This window comes from Mustela lutreola, chromosome 14 (assembly GCF_030435805.1).
Source record: "Mustela lutreola isolate mMusLut2 chromosome 14, mMusLut2.pri, whole genome shotgun sequence".
Lineage (NCBI taxonomy): Eukaryota > Metazoa > Chordata > Mammalia > Carnivora > Mustelidae > Mustela > Mustela lutreola.
The window spans coordinates 32,984,987-33,005,625 of NC_081303.1; the positions used below are offsets into that span (position 1 = coordinate 32,984,987).

Here is a 20,639-nt window from a genome sequence, read left to right on the forward strand (position 1 = left end):
AAAATTAATCTTAGGTGTAGAAATAAGAGAGCAAAATCACATACCTAACATCCCTGGTTAAGAAGGCTATCTGCTTAGCAAAGACCAAACAGGAACAGTTACAGCAAGACAACTTACTCTGTAAATGGCATCATGAGAGGAGTTGGGGCTAGGGGAAGGTCTGTATTTATTTTCCTTCAAACTACTCCAGACAAATCACCATAACTTCCAAGTTATAAGATGCTTTTTCCAATTTCCAGAACTCGTGGTATCCACCTAATGCTGAAAATCCAGCTGTGCTCTTTCTGCTTCTTACACCATTGCCAGAAATAAAGATCTTGTAATCAAGACTTGGCTGAAAATTTGATTGATGTTGCCTGAGGCACATATGAGTCTACCCTACCCCATTTTTCTATCACCACTGCAGGGTTTTCACAAAAGTAATATTTATTTTTCACTGGAGAAAATAAAAATATGATTATTGAGTCCAAGAGAGTTATCATGTCTTTACCAATCAAGGGGATCTGGTGTCTCCAATGGGTAGTCCCTCAAGAAAAATAACAATTACAGAAAAACAATAAAATATTGAGCACTTAAGGTCTGGAATTGTGCAGAAGAATATATATCTCTATCATTTTATTCTTAACCCCCTCATGTAAGAAGGACTATTATTATGGGAGTTCTTCATTACCTTATCTTTGCATGTGCTCTTCCTCTACCACCCCCATACCATCATCTACCCTGTTGCTCAAATTTGAAACTTAAAAAAAATCCTTGATTCTACTCCTTCAATCTTACCTTTTTCCCATCCCCTCCCATCTGATCTGATTCAATCCACCAGCAAGTCTTCTCAGCTTTTCCTCCCAAATATTTCCAGAATCTATTCCCATACCTCTTGCTTCTCTATTGTCATGAGTGCTAGTCCCAGTTCCCACCTCTCACCTCCTAACTGGATACCCCATTTCTCTGGATCGCTTCCTATCCAGTTGGCAAACACCAGTTAGAGAGATATTTTATAAAATAAATTAATACATTACATCATGCCATTTTCTTGCTTAGAACATTTCAAATTTCCTCTTCTTGTATGGAAAAAAAAAATCCAAACTTTCTCACTTCTCAGTCACAAGATCCTGCGTAATCTGTTCCCACTTTCTCTGACCTCATCTACCCCATTCACTTTCTTTAATGTACTTTGTCCACATTGGACTTAGAATCCCGAGTACAACCAAGTTCTTTCCTGCCAAAGGACTTTGGTGCTATTCTTTTTGCTTGTGTTTTTCTTTTTGTTCTTCTGACTGGCTCTTCTTCCTATCTAAAAATAATTTTTGCCACCCCAGAGCAACCTTATTTTATACTTTTGTTATTTTTGGTTTTTAGTCAAAGTACCTGTGTCTTTCAAGGAATGCATACTCTAATTATATTGGGGTTTTTTTGGTTTTAGTAATTTATTTCCTGTCTCCTCGACTGGAATGTAAACTTGGTAAGAATAAGACCTTATTACTATTATATCTTCAGTCTCCAGCACAATGTATGGTATATAAATGTTTATTTTATAGATGAGATAAGTAAGGTTTAGAAAAGTAGGATAACTTGTCTAGGGTTATCTAACTTGTTAATGGAAGAAAAAGGATTGGTACCATGATCCATCTGATGCCAATGTCTAAATCACAGTATGGAAGCACCATTATTCCTAGAAATGGAGCTGCAGATAAACTATCTCCTGTTACCTCATACATTTATACTGCATGTCACAAAATACTACCACATAGAACACCCCTAAAAAGGGGGGGGGGTAAAGCAAGGAGTAACCGCATTATTTCCATAACAGATTCGGAAATGGAAGCACTCATTGGCTAAGTGTTTTGTGTGGCACATGGTCAGCTTTTGAGTTGAAATTTGAAGCCTCTTTACTCAGAATACAGTTTAGCCCCTTACCACTTACAGTGTGGTCCCCAGAACAGCAGCACTAGAATCTCCCAGGAGCTTGTCAGCAATGCGTAATCTCAGATCCCACCTGAGACAGACTCAATCAGAATCTGTACTTAAACAAGATCCCCAAGTGATTCCTTTGCACATTCAAGTTTGAGAAGCACTACTCTAGGCTCTGTTAAAAGACAAAATCCTCTACCCCACCCCTGGGCAAACCATCAGCACTTCCAAAATCAGGGAGTGTGACACCCTCTTAACAAACTACAGACCTGGTTTCTCAAGCCAATATCCTCAGTAAAGAGCAGGCAGACTTTGGTCATGGTCAATCCACAGCCCATCAGTGAGTCCAACCTCTGCAGAGCAGGCCCTCGATGTTTAGCTTCAGTCCACTCCACTGGACAAGAATTAGTATTAGTAGGACCATCCCACCAGAAACATTGGCTTTGGTTTTCCATTTTTCCCTGACTCAAAAAAAAAAAAAAAAAAATTCCCTTACAAAGCTCTTCTTACATGTAAAATAGAGCCTTTCTGTCAAAATGAGCAGTGTGCTAAGTCCTAAAAGTACATAGATAGTTCTACTTCAAAGTCCCACCCCTCACTTCTGTCTTTGGGCTTCCTGCTACTAAAACTTAGGCCTCCAAGTTGGCAGATGCAATAAAGCCTTGTCCCAGGTCTGAACACCTAACTCAAGTTTGGGGCTCCTTCTCCACTTTTGTTGCCCTGCCTTAGTTGTCTAAGCTTAGCCTCCCTCATTTTGAGTTCACTAGCTCCCACTTAATCTCTTTTGCATGAGTTGCTGGGCCTCTCACATAATTCTCCATAGAGCTAACAGGGTTTATCGTCTACCAAATCAGGTTACCCCCAGATTTCAAAATATTCTGAAGTTTTTGCAATGCATGCAATTTAAACCCAAACATATACAATGGCAATTAACATTATTGCAGAATTCTAAAATTCATTCCCTTAAGTGTATATTTGAGGACCCAGTGGTTACAATGAAATGCAGGAGTGAACTGGTTCCAAGACAAATACTATTACATAGGAATCTCTTGCCTCACCCATCTCTCATCATTCAGTTATTTGTCCATTCATACATCCAGCCAACAAATATTCACTGAGCATCTACTACATGCCTATGCATTACATTAGGTCATATGGTTTTAGAAACAAATATTAATACCATAAGAGAACCAGAATACTGACCTATAGGAGCCCAAAGAGGGAGCCCCCAGCACTTCCCTGGGACATGAAGGACATGAGGAAAGAAACCTAAGAGATGGGTTCAATTAGGCAGGGAAGGAGAAGAAGAGCATACCTGCCAGAAGATTAATGCATGCAAGAACCCAGAGGAGTGAAAGGTAGAGTCTGTTTGAAATCTTGGCCAAATGTAAATGGGAAAATTATAAATGTGCCTAATTTTTTAAATATGTTCAGTTTTATCTTGCTTTATTTTGTGGGGAGGAAAAGAGCTTGAGGGAAGGCAACTGGGACAAAATTCTGGAAGAAAGGGGCCACAAAATGTATGAATTCAATTTCAGAGGACAGGTTCTCTCATTGCAAGAAATCCTTTGCCTATCTTCACCAAGTTTTCATGTATAAATGAATACTAGGTATTCAGGTATTGTTACATCTCTGCTCCTGGTCAGTCCAACTCACAGACAGGCCTGACAAGAAGTGCTCACAGTGCAAACACATATCCACGTCCTCACCTTGGAATTAACTATTCAATCACTGCATGTCCCTGGCCACTTTCAGAAAGCCAAGCTCTTTCTGTGCCTCTTTGTCTAGAATTCACAGCAACACTCCTAAACCTGTTAAGGAGTTATCAGGACTTCTAGAAGGTTGTGATATACCTAAGGACTTTGTGGATTTTACATGGGGGTATCCCATGTGTGCAGTATGCCTAATAGCGCACCTTTTTCATGTGGGCTAGAATGAAAAGGCTGGTTAACATTCTCCTCGAAACTTTCCTTGACTAAAGACAAAGAGTCAGAGGTCCCAGGGACCTTCAGCAGGCTTTTAGTGGCTGCAGTGGGTGATTCCCTCAGGAATACAGTGGCGAAGAGCAGATGATTTGGAATCAGGACACGAACGCTTGAACTCCAGATGTGGCTCTAAATACATCTCCGGCTTAAAAAAAAAAATTACTCAGCTTTCTTTTCTCAGTTTTCCTATCTGAAAAATGGGGTTGATAATAGCATCCTTAGAGACTTATTAGAAGATTACTTAAGTTAGTGCATATACGGTATGTAATAAAATGAATAGCACAAACAATTCTCAATGAGCAGCAGAAATTATTAGCTCCAGTAACAGATCTACTCAACCACACTCCTCTGTCCTTCTCTCTGCTCTCTCTCTCTCTCTCCCCCTGCGTGTGTGAGATGAGTGGTCAGTGTTAACATTCTACTCAGTCTTCCCACCCTGCTCAGTTCTTCAGATTTTTGTCCCACTTAGGGTCCTTCAGGAGATGGTTTAAAAATCAGTTTGGCCTGACCTGACTCCACCTCTAGATAGCAAAGGCAAGTCACAATGAAAATGGTCACTCACCGGACCAAAGGAAGGGATTAGCAGGAGCCTGAGACAGAGAATGGGGCAGGGGGTGGGGGGAAAAAGCAAAGAAAAGACATCAGGGAGAGAAAGTATGGGTTGAAGAAAGTCCTACTGCTCTGTGTGTGTGTGTGTGTGTGTGTGTGTGTGTGTGTGTAAAATCCACTGCCATCTCATATAATATTTTGAAAATTACTCTTCTTGAGCGACACTCAGACACCCCCGATCCTTCTGTGACCCTGCGGGACCTGAGGCCATTGGGAGGGAGACAAACCATAAGTGACTCTTAATCTCACAAAACAAACTGAGGGTTGCTGGGGGGAGGAGGCTTGGGAGAAGGGGGTGGTATTATGGACATTGGGGAGGGTATGTGTTTTGGTGAGTGCTGTGAAGTGTGTAAACCTGGTGATTCACAGACCTGTACCCCTGAGGATAAAAATATATGTTTATAAAAAATAAAAAATTATATTAAAATTTCAAAAAAAAAAAAAGATTAAAATAAATACATTTTCAGGTAACTGAAAGCTTAGAGAATCTGACACCAGATCTGAACTATAAGAAATGATAATGGGGCGCCTGGGTGGATTAAGGCCTCTGCCTTCAACTCAGGTCATGATCCCAGGGTCCTGTTATCGAGCCCTGCATTGGGCTCTCTGCTCAGCGGGGAGCCTGCTTCCACCTCTCTCTGCCTGCCTCTCTGCCTACTTGTGATCTCTGCCTAATAAATAAATAAATAAAAATCTAAAAAAAAAAAAATTACTCTTCTTGATTAATAGATAAATCAGCAGTCAATAAAATATCAAAAGATGAAGGACAGTTTTACAATCAGATGTTCTCTAACTTAAGATTGAAGGTCACAGGGAAATTGATGAGTTCAGCGAATGCTGTGTTTAAAGTAAAGGCCTGCATGCCAATTGCTGGAGCCCCGTGAAGCCTGCGACAGGGAGCTGGCCTGCACCCAGGTGTGCACTGGAGTGGCCAAGGCTCGAAGAGGTTTAGTCACTTCGATGCCAAAAGAGGCTGTAATCAATTAGCCTAAAGCTCACATTATCCTACAATGGCAAGAGAATTGAGGATTCCAAGAATAAACTTTGAATGTATTTACTGTAAGCACTAATTATAAAGCCAGACAATGTCTTAATGGAAAGAAAACAAAGTTCTATTTCTCACAGATGCATGAGTGTACATAGAGATTATAGTATGTCCCTTAACTGGCAAATCATAGATAGCACATGTGTCTCTGTCTATGCATACCCATAGGTTTAACAGCTATTCATATGTGTATATGCACAATGTTATGAGGCAGAGTTTGAAAATTATGTAGATTATTTTACTGACTTTAGAAATTGCAAATTCAGGATATTTAAAGAGGGTTAGCATTTGTTTAAACTACACATTTACATTTCATTAGCCAAGTCTTTCTTTCCCTTTTTATGATACAATAAAATCAGTGGAACCTCAGAAGTTCAAGGTACAATTCAAAAAGATCAAGAGTCTCAAAATCTAAGTGACGTCTCCAGGACATGCCCTTCCATTCTGCTCCCCAAACAGTCTGACCTTATGTGCCTGCCCCAATTTTTGAAGTATGTCCAGCTCTATCTTGCTGCCTATTTCATTTCTGTGTCCCCCCCCCCCCCCACACACACAGCACCCTTTTCCCTCTGATGGTCTACTGTAGCATTTAGATAACTCACTGACTTGAAAGCAGCATGAGAGGGTTCTGATTGGGTGAGGGAACGGCAAATATATTTTTAAAATTTCATGAACTTCCTGTTTTCCTGAGTGTGTGTGAGTGTGTGTTGTGTGTGTGTGTGTGTGTGTGTGTGTGTGTGTTTTGTAGGCAGAGGAAGGGTACTCTCCCACTGGCCCTGGTTACCAAAGACCTGTAAGTCCTACTTGGAATGCCAGCTTCAGTCTTTCTGTCCCTATGTTGTTTTCAAGTGTATAGGCCATCAACAATGGATGGGAGACAATAGCCACTGATAAAAATGTAGCTGAGTATTTTCCTTGTTAAAGAACTTTACCTGCTAAATACACCAAAAGCAACGGTCATTTTGCAAGGGTCATTAACCTGATGATGATAATGGTAATGATAAAATACCAGGAACTGCCGACCTAAAGCTTCATATGACTAAGAACTGTGTTCACTTCTTTACATCTATTATCCAATTCAATCCTTATAAAAAGCTATAAGTACTTCTATTTCCTAATATCCTTTTTGTAAATAAAAACAGTGATGTTCAGTATAGATCAGTAACTTACCCAAGGTCTAAGAACTAATAGGTGGCAGAGTTAAGATTCAAACTTGGATCTCATTAATCCCAGAACCTGTGGGCATTACCACTAAGCCGAGATAAATTTTGACTAAATTTTCTTCTTTAGGGAAGTTTCAGGGAAGTACTTAATCTTTAAACTCAATTTTAGAGATCTGAAAAATGTACCCATATTCAGTCTTCAAGGAAGACCAGGATCCGATCAATAGTCTTGGGTGTGAGTAGAGAACAATTCACCAAAACCTATCTGGAGGAAGAAGATAAAACCTTGACTGTTCACTCAGACCCGAGTTCTCCAAGTATTACCTTAAGTAGCACCCACTAATATTGTGCCTGTGCAGTAACATATTACAGTTTCTCTGTTTTTGTTTTTATTTTTTTTTCTGGTGGCAATAAATTGTTATGTATCATTTCTCTCAATGGTGTTCTGCCAAAGTGTTAACTCCTCTCATTGATTCTACTGAGATAGAAAATAAAATACAGACTTCTAGAGCTGGAAATCACTCAAGCTTCCCCCTTATTTTACAGATGTGCAGGGAAAAAAGGTCCAGAGAGTAGTAATTTGCTCAATACTGAAAGTCTTCTTAGCCAAGAACATGGGCTTTGGAGTCAGAATTGTTGAACACAAATCGGCTGAGTGATTGTGGGGAGGTTGCTAATGATACTCTGGGTCTTAGTTTCCTCATCTGTCTAATAATATACTGAAACATATTATTATTATTATAGTATATCAAGCTATGCATTACTATATCATAATATACCATATTATACTATCATCTTATTATATCATCAACCCAACACAACAGAGCCAAGGCCTTAAGCTTTTTAACTCTCTGCCATACCAAACCACCTTTGTGTGTAGAGATGGGTCAAGTCTGCAAGTCTTGTCCATGACCATCCCAAGCCCTTCCCCCCATAGAGGAGACAAACTCCCATTAAAGAGGTTTACCAACACTAAATAGTCCTAATGTGAGGCCTATTTTTTATAGTCTTAACCTACATTTGTGTTTATAGAACTAAATATATCTGTGTTCTTTGGAAAAGCGGATACATGAGTGACTCTCAGAAAGTATGGCTGTTTACAATCACTCTAAAAAAGATCTGACTACCGCAGCACCTTTCAAATGGCATCTTGATGAATGACTTACAGAGGGAGAGGCTGTCTAAGTTAGAGGGTTGGAATAATTTGTAAGTTAAATTGATTATGAGTCCTAATGAGGTTAATCTAACCTTCCCACATAAAGATAACACCTAATGAGAAAAAGGAAACCATGGGAATGAAAGATAAGGGAGAATATAATACGGTCTTTTTGATAAACATTTATTTTAGCTTCCTGGGAAGTCAAGTTAATGAAACAACAAAGGGGTGATGAACAATGATTTGTATGTGGAAGGAAATTGTATGGAAGGCAAAGAAAGCAGCTTAAAGGAGCCTGTGGATGTGTTGTAAAATGTCAGTAAGAAAGAACTCATGAAACTACTACAATTTCTTTGGAGTTACAATTGTTTGTATTCTTTTGATTAACTCAAAATATAAATAAGCCCCAAAGAGACATGTAAAAATCTGGCATGCAAAAGTGCTATTATACTAATTTTGAAAGAAGAAAACATTACTCTGGATATTTTTAGACAAGTCAAAATCCCATGACTGATACTGTTCTTACAGAAACAAAGGTTCCCCTAGAACCTTGTGCTTTTTGATTTTGGCTGCTTATTAGAGAGACTTGGGAAGCTTTGCAAAACACTAATGCCTGTGTCCCACTTGCAGAGATTCTGATGTAATTGGTTTGGGGCATGAGCTGAATATTAAGATTTTTAAAATCTTGCCAAATGACACTAATGTGCATCCAGGTATGAGAACTGTTGTTCTTGTGAGCTTGTTGAGAGGTCTAATCCATTTGTGTGACTACTAACTTGTATAGAGTTGTGCTAATCAAGTTTATATGTGTGCTGAACAGATAAAAGTAAACAGTCTTTGGAGAAGACAATTCCTTCCTTGTTACTGAGATAATTGCTAGAAAAAAGAAACATACACATATAAATTTTTTAGAGTTCTTCTACTCTAAAGCCCTTGAAATAGAGATCTTCAGTCCCTCATAGGAAACTGTTGCCTCATAGGAAACTGTCCCCTTTCCTTCACCATTTGTTAGTATCAATTTTAATATCAAATTCCATAATATTTTTCTAACATTTATTTTCATTCATTCATAAAGTATTTATTGGTACCTACCAATAAATGTCATAGCTATTGGATACATGAAGCTAAACAAATATTTCTGGTCTCTTGGAGAATATAGACAAGTAACCAGACCATTTCTACTTAGCAAGGTAGATGCTGTTGTCAAGGAAGCTCTGTGTGCAATGTCTCCCTGGGAAGGGCAGTGCTTACAGACTGGGGAGTTTTGGTAGTCTTCCTAGCTAAAACTGTGAGAGTCAGAGTCAGCAAAGGCAAAGGTCACTGTTGGGGAGAGTTCTGGCCAAGAGGCACATAAGCCATGGCTTAGATAACGAAGTAAAATCAATCCAATGGTATGAGAGCCTAAAGAAGGAGAAGGAAAATCAGGGAGTGAAAAAGAGCAGTTGAAGGGAAGTGGTCTCCCAGGGAAGCAAGTAGGCAATGAGCCTTACAGAAGTAAGCAATGTCCACATGGAAACTATTTTAAGATTTTTAAATTTTCCTAGTGAAATGGCTGGCCACTCTATTTTATGTAGGGGAAAACTGTAATTGGAATTCTGTTTTTTGAAGATCAGTTTTGCTGGAAAGTGGTGAAGGTATTGAAGGGAAAAAGACAAAAGTCAGAAAGATCAGTTCAATAGTGAAAAAGAATGGAGGCATATTACAGAGAAGTGGCAACAGAGATGGGGAGAAATGGTCCTACCTGAGAGTCAGTAAGACAACACTTGATGGAAGTTGATGACTGGTTTGACTGGGGGTAAAGGACACTGAAGAGTCTCAAGTTATGTGCAGGTTCTTGGTCTGACCAATCACAGAGAACACAGAGGATGTTGATGTTTGAAATAGATTATAATAGGCTCTGTTTTAGATAATAAGAGTTTAAAATGCAGATGTGATATCTAAGTGGCTATATCCACAATCAGTTGTTCTAATGGTCCTTATGGCCCAGAAGGGAAGACATTAGAGTAGGAGGTGTGGATGTAAGAACCATTGGCATGTGAGTGATGTATGAAATTACAGAGTAAATGAGCTTCTTCCCAGACAAGTGTGTAGAACAAGAGAGAAAAGTGAGCTCAGAAAAACACCAACTTTGAAGAAATGGGCAGAGGGGAGATAGCTAGACAATAAAATTGAGAAGCGATAGAGAAGAAGGAGGAAAATCAGGGAGTGAAAAAGAACAAAATCAAGGAAGAAGTTTCAAGCAGAGTGTAGCCAGCTATGTTATAATAAAAAAGCCTGACTCCATTTTTAATGTTTGCAACAGTTTTCAAGACCCAACATCTCCCACATCTGAGCAAGCCTATCAGAAAGCTGGATGCTTCCTCCTTTGGCCTCAGCAGAAAGTTCAAACCACACAGGTTCTGTTCACATGACATAAGCCCTAGTCCCCAAGCACCATAAAACCCCAGGCCCTCTCCTTTCCCTGGTTTCTCCAGTAGTTTGATGGTCAACCTGGGATCCTCCCATTCACTTTCCAGAAGACCTCATTATGTGAGTAATAACCCTTTTCAGAGTCTCTTAGTTTATATGTGATATCATTAGTTTCAACATCTACACCAAATTATGGAGAGCTTCAACACCCACACCTATTTCTCATAGTGACCACAACCTAAAAGAAATATTCTCAAGTAACCTGAGAACCAAGAAGAGTCACTGCACTTGACAGCAGAAAGATCCATGGCAGGCACAGCTCTAGTGAAGAGACAGGAGTAAAAACATGAATGTCCAAGGGTGAAGGAGAGAAAAGATAGCAAGCTAGAGAGAGTAAATACAAATAACTCTTATAAGTTTCGCTGTGAAAGGAGAGAGAAAGATAGAGTGGTAGTTGGGAGCGGGGACAGGGGATCAAGGAAAGGTTCTGCTCATTTGAGTTGCAACATGGGAGAAACCTGAGCATAATGAAAGAGAAGGAATAAGCAAGAGGAAGAGAGATGCCTCCGATGTAGTGAAGAAGGTAAATGGATGGAGAGAAATCCCAAGAAAGGAGATGGGGTCCAGAGCAAAGGTGGCAAACTTCATTTTGGACAGCAGGAAGGGGGAGGGTGTATTTGGGGTATAGATTAGCTTGCCCACTGCTGGGTAGACTCTTAACTTTGGGAAGTGAGATGATATGCTGGAAGTTTGGGAAGAGGTGTTAGGACTGGAGAAGAAAATGTATGAGGTGGTCTTTGAGAATACAGACAGTTCTGTCCTCAAAACATAGAAAGATCTGCATATAAGGTGGAAAGTTCATAGACCTTTCTTCATGTCATCTTGGGAGTGCTGGTCTCTTCTGGGTTCACCTATTTAGAGAGAGATGCCTAGTTTTCCTTTGATTACTCTCTGCCTTGACAAATTGCTATAATCTGCTCTTAATTGCTCACTTCATTATTTAGTTTTTAAACTGTTTATCAATTTGTCTCATAAAATCAAGAAATTGAGCAAATATAAATAAGCAGATAAGCCTACTACCTAGAGATTACAACTACTAATATCATAAGCATTTCTAGCTATCATAAAAGTGATAAAAATATTCTTTTAATTTGAAAAGCAGAGACTATAACATTTATAACAGTTACTTTCTTGCTTTTATCCACCCAACACTGTATTGTGAATGTTTTCCCATGTCTTTAATATTCTTCCAAACATCTTCGATGGTAGTATGCTATTTCATGATATGGCTATAGCACTGGGTAGCTATCCTACATAATGGATATTTATTTTTGTTTTATTGATTTTATTACTATTATTATTATTATTTTTTGGCTCCACCAATATTCATTTACCCTCCTTCTCAGTTTCCCTCTGGGGAATCCAATGGACTTGGGTGATGCTGACTCCAGCTAGGACTTCAAAGTCAAGAGTCCCTGACCCAGGCCTAAGCCATTGCACTTCCCTGTCCTCAGGGACTAGATCCAGGGTGGGCAATGCCTCTTTCACATCCTGGGAAGAAGAGGACAGGAATCTAGGGGTGAGGTGTTGCTGTCTCCTCTGTTTTGCTTCAAGGGAAAATAAAATAGATGAAAGAGGGAGCACAGAGGCTGTGCACTCCTGGATGTCAGAGCCTAGATCCTCTTCGCATGTGTCTCCTCAGACCAGCACAGAGCATTGCACATGATGAACTTGCCAGCTGCAGCTATGCCCTCCCGGCCACCTCTGAGCTGAATGGAACAAGACTTAGATGGCCTGATCCAAAGAGAAAAGTCAGATCCAGTACTTGTCTTTCTTTTCTCTTGAAACAACATTTGATAGACTTGAGAAGAGCAGGAAGGGAATGTACTTGTTGACATTTTTGTAGCTGTTTCCTTGTTTTACAAAGAAATGAACAGGGGTGCCTGGGTGGCTCAGTGGGTTAAGCATCTGCCTTCGGTTCAGGTCATGATCCCAGGGTCCTGGGATCGAGCCCCGCACTGAGCTCTCTGCTTAGCAGGGAGCTTCCCTTCCTGCTCTCTCTGCCTGTCTCTCTGCCTACTTGTGATCTCTGCCTGTCAAATAAATAATTAAAATCTTTAAAAAAGTAAATAAATAAAAAGAAATGAACAAAAAGCAATATGTGGTACTTATATTGAACATCATAGGTGATAAAATGCTTCTAGAACATTTACCTCCTTTCAGCCTCAAAATAACACTGTTGGATAGAAATTCCTACCCCTCACATTATGGATGCAAAAATTGAGACATGTGGATATTGAGTCGTTTGTTCAGTCATGCAGACAACAAACCACAAATCTGACCCTCAAGTGGGTTTTTTCCACTCCTCGAAGAACTGCATAAAATTAGCATGTGCCCGTTCCATCTGGATTGATCTCCCTGCCCACTTTTCTCAATTTCTTCTTCTCCTGCTTGCATGTCCTAGAAAGAAATTTAGAGCCCTATTTGTATAACTCTGAGCTCTTTCCACCAAGTGAGGAACAAGGCTGACATAGTTCGTTGGGTAAACAGAAGCCACAAGTGACAGTGATTTACGCCTGACTTGCAAACTTCTGATGACCAATCTGCCGCCCGCTGTGTAAACAGGTGTAAACTAAGATTTAAATCAGTTTACACAGTGTGGTAAATAATTTAATCTTTCCTCAGCACAGTGTCTGTGAATGTAAATGTTTATGCCAAAACCGATGCCTATGTTGCAAGCTCCCAGTTTCTCAACCAGAAAAGCCGTGCCAACAAATGGCCTCTGTGTGCCCCTGCCGGGGCTGGGGCAGCTGCCCACGTCCGAGGCGCAGGGTAAGGCCGAGAGTCTACAGTTCTGGCGGGGGAGCCTTGTTCCCATCATACAGCTCAGCCGTGGGCTGATGGAGCCGGAAGTCATCCCTCCTCCCTCAGTTCTCACTGGTCCTGAGACTTTCCTCTCCCCCTCCATTATTCTTTGCTGCCCTGTTCTGCAGACACCTGAGTCAGCTGCAAGTCTGTGTAAAGGAAGGCAGGAAATGAGGGGTGGGGGAAGCCCCAAAACAGCTGGCTTTAGAGGAGTTGTAATCCCATTAGCGCTTGAAGATCACCTGGGTCCTCAATGCCTATCAGTGGGTACCTATGCAAATTGATCAAGATCCTACGAAAATCCCATGCAAATGTGTTTTCGGTTGTCAAAAACTGTTGACTATATCTGCTAGAGTCCACTGAACCAGGGTGCTGCTTTTTATGAATTTTTCATCAGTATTATTCATATTCTCATCAGCCTGGCTCTCGCTGACTTGCTCCCCTCCCTCCCACATAGAAGGCTGGGCTTTCTCTGGAGAGCAAGGTGCTGGGCAAAGCCAGACTCAATCCACCCCATAGTAAGATGGTGGGGTGAAGGGCACGTGCAAGCCAGAGAGCAAGTTTCCTGATATTCTTCTGTCCCTTTAGAGAATTTTAACTTATAAGCAAAGCTGGTGTGTCTTGGCATCATTGATAACGCCACAGCTGGGATCTTGTTAGTTCAAAAAACAAAAACAAAAACGATCTTTAAAAACAAACAAACAAAAAACCTACTATGGACAGACTTTTAATTAAGTCCTGTAAGAAATGAACTGAATGTTGTCCTATATAGACATAATTTATGATAGGGAAAGAATAGCTACTATTTTACTGAGTACAAGGAGTTTGTTTTTCTGAAAGCTTTTTATTTGTTTTTGTTGTTGTTCAGAAAAACCTTTTTCTGAAACCGTATATTGAGCAATTGGCACAAGGCATACTCTGGGTTGGATGTGATTGTCTCATTTCATCTTCCACTCAAGCCTCTGATGTGGGCATGATCCTCAACTTACAAAGGAGACTGAGACCCAAAGAGTTAAGTAACTTGCCTGAGGTTACTCAGCTGATATAAAGGGAAGATGACTGGGATTTGAAGCCCAGTATGACTCTCTTCAAAGTCTTTCCTTTTGTTCTTTCTGATCAGAAGAAAGGCACCCCTGGCTTCCCGGTCTAGGAGTATGAACACAGGAAGTCCAGCAGGGAGAAAGCAGAGAGACTACAATAATATTAATGGCTCATATACTTTATGTGTTAAAAATAAATTTACCAGGGGTGCCTGGGTGGCTCAGTGGGTTAAAGCCTCTGCCTTTGGATCAGGTCATGATCCCAGGGTCCTGGGATCGAGCCCCACATTGGGCTCTCTGCTTAGCAGGGAACCTGTTTCCCCCTCCCCACTCTCTGCCTGCCTCTCTGCCTACTTGTGATCTCTCTGTCAAATAAATAAATAAAAATTTTCAAAATAAATAAATAAATAAATTTACTAGGCCTTGTATTTTATTAATTGATTAATATATTTAGTCCTTACACCAAGCCCTGTCAGGTAGATATTACTGTTACTATCCTCATTTTACAGATGAGAAAGACTAAGGCAGAGAAGGAAACCGTCCCAGCATGACACAGGTAATAAATGGCTGGACTGGGACCAGCGCAGGTGGTGTCTCCCAGAGCCACCATCGCAAGTTTCCAACGGACCCAATGAGGATGGTCCTCTCACGGCTGGATTCAGGTGACAATACCTGCGAAGCTCTCAACACTTACTTTCAAGGATAACGATAATTAGGGCAGAGATTCTTTTGAAATCACCGAGGTGAGTCTGTGGGATATCCTATGGGAAGGAATAGCCTTCCAGAAAGCACACCTGGTCAACCTGTGTGTGTGACTGTGGCATATGCCCATGCAGGTGAAGAGAGATTATACAGAAAAACAAACCAATACAAGAAGCAATGGACCACCCAGAAGGTCTTAATATTATTTCCAAAGCAACAGTCTGGGAGAGGATTTACAAATGAGAGTGTGAGGGTAGAGAGAAGCACAGAGACCCAGGGACAAGCCAGCTCACCTCCTGACTTTGCTGTCCGCACTCGGCACGGCGTAGTAGCCCGGCTTGCATTCGTATCTACACACGGAGCCCACGTCATGGCTGTGCTGGGGGCAGGGGGACAGGAGCACACTGGCATTTGGGATAACAGGAGGAGCGTCACACTCCAACTTGCAGTAGGCTTCGGGGAGGGACCAGAGCCCATCTTCAAGACAGGTCAGCCACGGGTTCAGTCCTGAGCCCAGGAAAGAGAAGTACAGGAGGCTCAAAGCAGAGTCCAGAAATCAATGTGTAGCCGAAAAGAACAAAACCCTATAAACCCGTCAGCGTTCTCACGAAGTCACATAATTCTTGGCGGAGCAGATTCTCTGACTCGTAGGTCCAGGGCTCATCCCATCTCCTTTACCCGCCAAGCAACCACTGAGATCTCTTACACAGAACAGAGATTGGATAACTATTCCCTGACCTCTCTTTCATTCCCTGGATCAAAGAATGGCTACCCAACAAATCATGACCTCACTTCCTAACTACAAATTATAAAAATAGAGTAGTGACTGTGTCATGCAAAACATGATCATAATAACAGAGGACATATTTATAGTGCTTTTTATATGCCCCGCACTGTTTGAAGCATTTTACAATACCCACATACACCTCGAACAACACATTATCTCTTATTTTGCAGATGAGGAAACTGAGTTCAGGCAACTTGGTGAAGCTAATAGGGGGCAGACGCAGGGTTTGAATTTGGGCAGATGGGATGCAGAGTTCTGTACTAAAACACTACACTATGCCTCCGTGTAATTCGCTGTTATTCCAAAGGAAGTCCAGGAACCTCCCACAGCTGCATCACCTCGGACTTACTAAGTCAGACTCTATCAACATTAGGCTCAGGAAGTTGCATTTGGAACGAGCCTCCTGGGGCACTAAGAGATTCACACCAGAGTCTTAGAAGAGGACAAGAGTAAGGTGTGGGGTCAGAGCAGGTTCTACCCTATCTTCATACTGACTGATAGTAAGTATCGGTACAGCCAGGGACAACTCCTAGAACTCTGTTCTCATCTATAAAAGAGAACTAAAAGCACCTAACTCACAGGAAGGTTGTAAATAGTAAATTAAAAAAATATATATGTGCCTGATGTATTTTTCCTATGATCAGGCCACTGTGAGTCAGCTTGATTCCAGAGGATGTACAATCAAATAAAATCAGGAAAGTCTACATGTCTTTCATTCATGAGCTCTGAGCCAGGCATCCTTGCATGTCATCAGGATAAAAATGGTGTGTCCCTTTGGTGTTTTGGTGGTGTTCTCAGAAGAGGGTGGCACAGCAGAGCCAATGGGAAGAGTACTGGGGTGAAGAAAAGATCCCTAAAGTACCCCTAACAAGAGAGGGACTGGAGAGAACTTGCACTCGGTTCCCAGTTGGCTGACAATACCTTGAAGCTTGGCCGGTGGGACACAGGAGATTGAGCAGCGTTTCTGAAATTCTGTTCCCTCCGAGCAGGAGAAGGTTGCGTAGTTCACCAAAGATGGGTCGGGAACACCACAATCAAGGGGCATGCAGCTCACAGTCCGGTCCCAGTGCCCAGAGGAACATGTGAGCAGAATTTCCTTCTAGAAACAGAGAATTTTCTTCCATCAAGTTCACATGAAAAGGCTTATCAATGTAGTTTCCAGGCTTTGGAGGAGTCCTGCTGATTATTCGTGCAAACATTCAAAATCGGTAAAACGATTTTGCTTTACTCCCTCCTTAGGACCTATTGGCTTGATATACTGTCTTCAATACCCAGGTAGGCTGCTGCCAACCATCCCTGATAGTGTAAGAGAAACATGAACGGGAGACACTCCTCCAGGCCAACTCTCAGCTGCCTCTCATGTGCTCTTGGGTCACTCTATGCCCTTCCCCACCAGGCTCTGTGCCCCTGTGGGTTTCATGCCTCTGGTTGTGCTCGGGCCTAGCAGCTGGGACGCACTGGCTGGAGACTGCAGGACCTAGAGGACAAGAGAGGTCTGGGCACTTATTCTTCCTATTCCCTCCCTAGAATGTTACTGCTGGTTGGCTTTGTCCTTTGGCAGCCCTCTCTATCCTCTTCTGCACTCTCTTCCTGTGGCTTCTGCCCCCTGCAATCAACTCTTTAGGCTTACAGGTGATGTCACCCTTGACCCTGGGATTCTGCACCATCTCCTTGTAATTTCCCTGTATCCTGCCTCCAGCTTCATAAGTAGTCCCTGTACTAAATTCCCTCAAATTACCCATGTTGGAGCATGTTACCTCTTTCCTGCTGGGATCCTGGATGATAATAATCCTGAACATCATTCACAGAGAATGGTGCGCAGTATCTAAGAACAACTGAGAATCAATACGTACAAGGCACCTTCCAAATCTTGTAGTGAAATTGGAAAGATTCCAGCCCTTTCCCTGAGCCTGTCATTTTTGTGGGGTAGCCCTAGAGTTCCTCAACATTAAATAAAGTGTTGAGACACTTATTGAGCACCAGAAGGACCAAGTTCTGTCTAGATTTGGATAAACAAGACAGCCTCCAGGAGCTAATCATCTACCAGCAGAGCAAACCACAGGTTGAAACAATGGCTTGAAAACCAAAGGTGGAAGAACGGAAAGAAGGAGAAAGAGAGGAAAGGAGGAAAGGAAATACGGAAGGAAAATGCAAGAGATATATATTGTTATTTATTCTAGCCTACTCCTGTCTATAATGATTTGTGAGAATATAATACAAAGAATGGAAGCGATAAAACAAAAGTACGAAACGGGGACCAAGAAGAAAGAAAACATGAAAATGTCGAAAGAGCCAGCCCTATCTATCATAGGCAGGTACTTGCTCTGGTAGATGGCACAATGGGTGCTGGAGGAACTGGCCCTCCACCTACCGGAGTAGGTGACATGGGACCTGGCCTGTGAAGGACAAGAAGGACTCCCAGCTGCCAAGGGCATGGGGAGAAGAACATGTCCGGAGTGAGGTAGACAGAGTGAGCTGGGACTGAGAGAGCTGGAAGCTCATGGCTTGTTTGGGAAAGAGCACGGCCATCCCTCCAGCCAATGGGTTACCACAGGTCCAAGAGAGTGCGCGGAGATTCTGTGGCTCAGCAGCCCTCCTGCCAAGAGACCACAGTGGCAGTGAAGCCCAAGGTCAAATGACTGGTGAAAGCACCTGTCACCCCCGACACCCACTCCTGGCCAGCTGCTCCTCCCTCTTCCCAGTGTTTCCCTATTGCCTGCCAGAAGGACCCAAGTCAAAGCCAGACACATTTTTCTGTTTAGTTTCAGTTCTTATGTCAACAAAAAGCAAATATCCCCACTGTCTTGTGATCACGAGCTGGGATTGTATAATTTCCTTAGGGAAATTATACACCAAGCACCCGCTGGCCTCAGGTGACAAGAGCAAAGTCAGCTGGAGGGCGTGTTGGCTGACTCCACCATATGGCTGGGAGACAGTGAGCTCCCACCTTCCTCTTCCCTACCCAGACTGCCCCCACGCTTACCACAGCGTGCAAGCCTGGCTCAAACCACAGTGATCGCTTACAGAATCTGTCTCAAACTTGGCATATATTGCCTGGCTTTTCTCCTGGCTCCATTAAGTGTTACCCATCTTGTCTTAACCGTGCTCCTAATTGTAACGCATTGCAAACACTCCCTTTTCTTCTCTCCCTCTCCTTACCTGTCACACAAATGTATTCAGTCCCTATTTTTTATTTTTTTTTTGGTCATTCTTTCTTTCTCTTCTGTAGCGCGAGTTAAGCTTGGTGAAGAACAGGGGACAAGAACGCTGCCTTTCTGACCAAAGCACCATAGACTAATGAGTTGGTGTCTCCAGGACTATCAAAAGTGTTTATCTCTGTGCAGAACCTAAACCACCTGAAACCAACAAGTGTACATTCGAGTTCAGACCATCTCCAAGCAAATGAAATTTGTCTAAGGATCTACCACCTGCTAAGTCTTCAACTGGTACAAAATGCAAATGATTCCAATCTTCTGCACCACTAATACTGGCCTATCAGTGATGCACCCATTCTTTCCTCACCATACCACGTCTTTCTTGTTCTTTCCTGAAGCACCATTACGTTTTCCCTAATGTATCCTTTCTCTGTCTCATATGATGGTCATGTTTTCAAATGGCTGATTTCAAGTTTAAAGTTCTTCTGTGGAGTATTGAAAGCTCTCCAAAGGAAAGATGGAAAACAGAATTCTTAGTTGAGAATACATTATCACGCTCATAGTAATGGCAGCTGAACAGAGAGCTACATGTCTGTCATTTAGCTGGAAACTTTCCAGTTATTTCCCAACAGTCATCATTGTGACTCAATGACATAAATACGTCTGTCCTCATTATTTCACAAATATGGAAGAACACTTAAAGAGATTAGTTCTCTTCTTTGTTTTTACCTAGAATTATACAACTAATAGACAATGGAGCCAAAATTTCTTTCTGTGTTTGTCACCTGAGCCACACTCTTAACCAAGATATTCTACTACCTCCAAATGCTGGAAATGGTGCTATGGTAATTTGGAGAAATGCAGAAAATTAGGCCACAGCTAGAGTCATGTTATAATCCCCACCTCAGCAGAAGTTTGTTACTCTAATCAGACTCTTTCTCCAGCCTTCTTAGAAGGAGGGCTGGGGGTCAAACCGTGAGCCACACACAAGCTGATTACAACCTATCTTGCTTACAAATGGTGGGCAAGTCTAAACTGTGGAGTACGCATCTTAAAGGCAAAAGCGGGAGTGTCCCTTCTGACAGGGAAAGGAGAAGGAGAATGGGATAAGCGTCCCTACCTGCTGTCTGCAGAAGAGAAACTGACAGCCTTGTCTGTAGAAGAGAAACTGACAGCCTGGTTAATGGAAACTGCACCTTGCCTTTCTGTGAATCTATGCTCTCCTTGCTTGCTAGAGGCCCCATCTTTCCTTCCAAGTGATTTAAAAATCTGCCCTTTCCCCACTCAGCGAGGGAGAAGAGCATAAGTACCTTCCCTCCCCAGGAGCTTGGTCTTGACGACCACAGGTTTCCAACTCACCTGCACCGGCCTGAGGTATTTCCCACTGCTGCCCTGAAGGGCAAACCCCCTTTGACAGGTAATTGCACACTTCATGTGACCTGGGCCACCAGAGGTACAGTTCACCATCTCCGTATGATCAAGCAGCAATGGTGCACAGCTGCCCTGCTCCCCACAGGGCCGATGGACACAGCTGGGGACGACAAAAACAAAAACATCTTAGACTGACTCCAGACAAGTAGGCAGCAGCAAAGACTTGGCAACTTCCTCTGGAAAGTGCCTCTAAGCCAAAGAGAATGATTCTTCTCCAAAACCTACATTGAGCTCATCACCTCCTTCTATAGGACCTGGAACTGTGCGACATGAAATAAATTAGAACAATATCAGCTAACAAAAAGTGAATGACTAACTGACTTTCCATTACTTTTTTAGGAGGACAAAATGGTGACAGGAAAAGGTGAGGAATGTGTTCCAAGA

General features: G+C 42.1%; 1 protein-coding gene across 1 annotated transcript in view; it reads right to left on the reverse strand.

Annotated features, from left to right (window-relative positions):
* Positions 1-20,639, reverse strand: part of PAPPA2 (pappalysin 2) — a 294,379-nt gene that overhangs the window by 68,099 nt on the left and 205,641 nt on the right. Inside the window, exons 14-16 of the mRNA XM_059144906.1 lie at positions 20,184-20,355; positions 16,591-16,768; positions 15,176-15,389 (exon numbers count right to left, since the gene is read on the reverse strand). Of these exons, the coding sequence (XP_059000889.1) occupies positions 15,176-15,389; positions 16,591-16,768; positions 20,184-20,355 (564 nt within the window). The remainder of the gene's footprint in view (positions 1-15,175; positions 15,390-16,590; positions 16,769-20,183; positions 20,356-20,639) is intronic.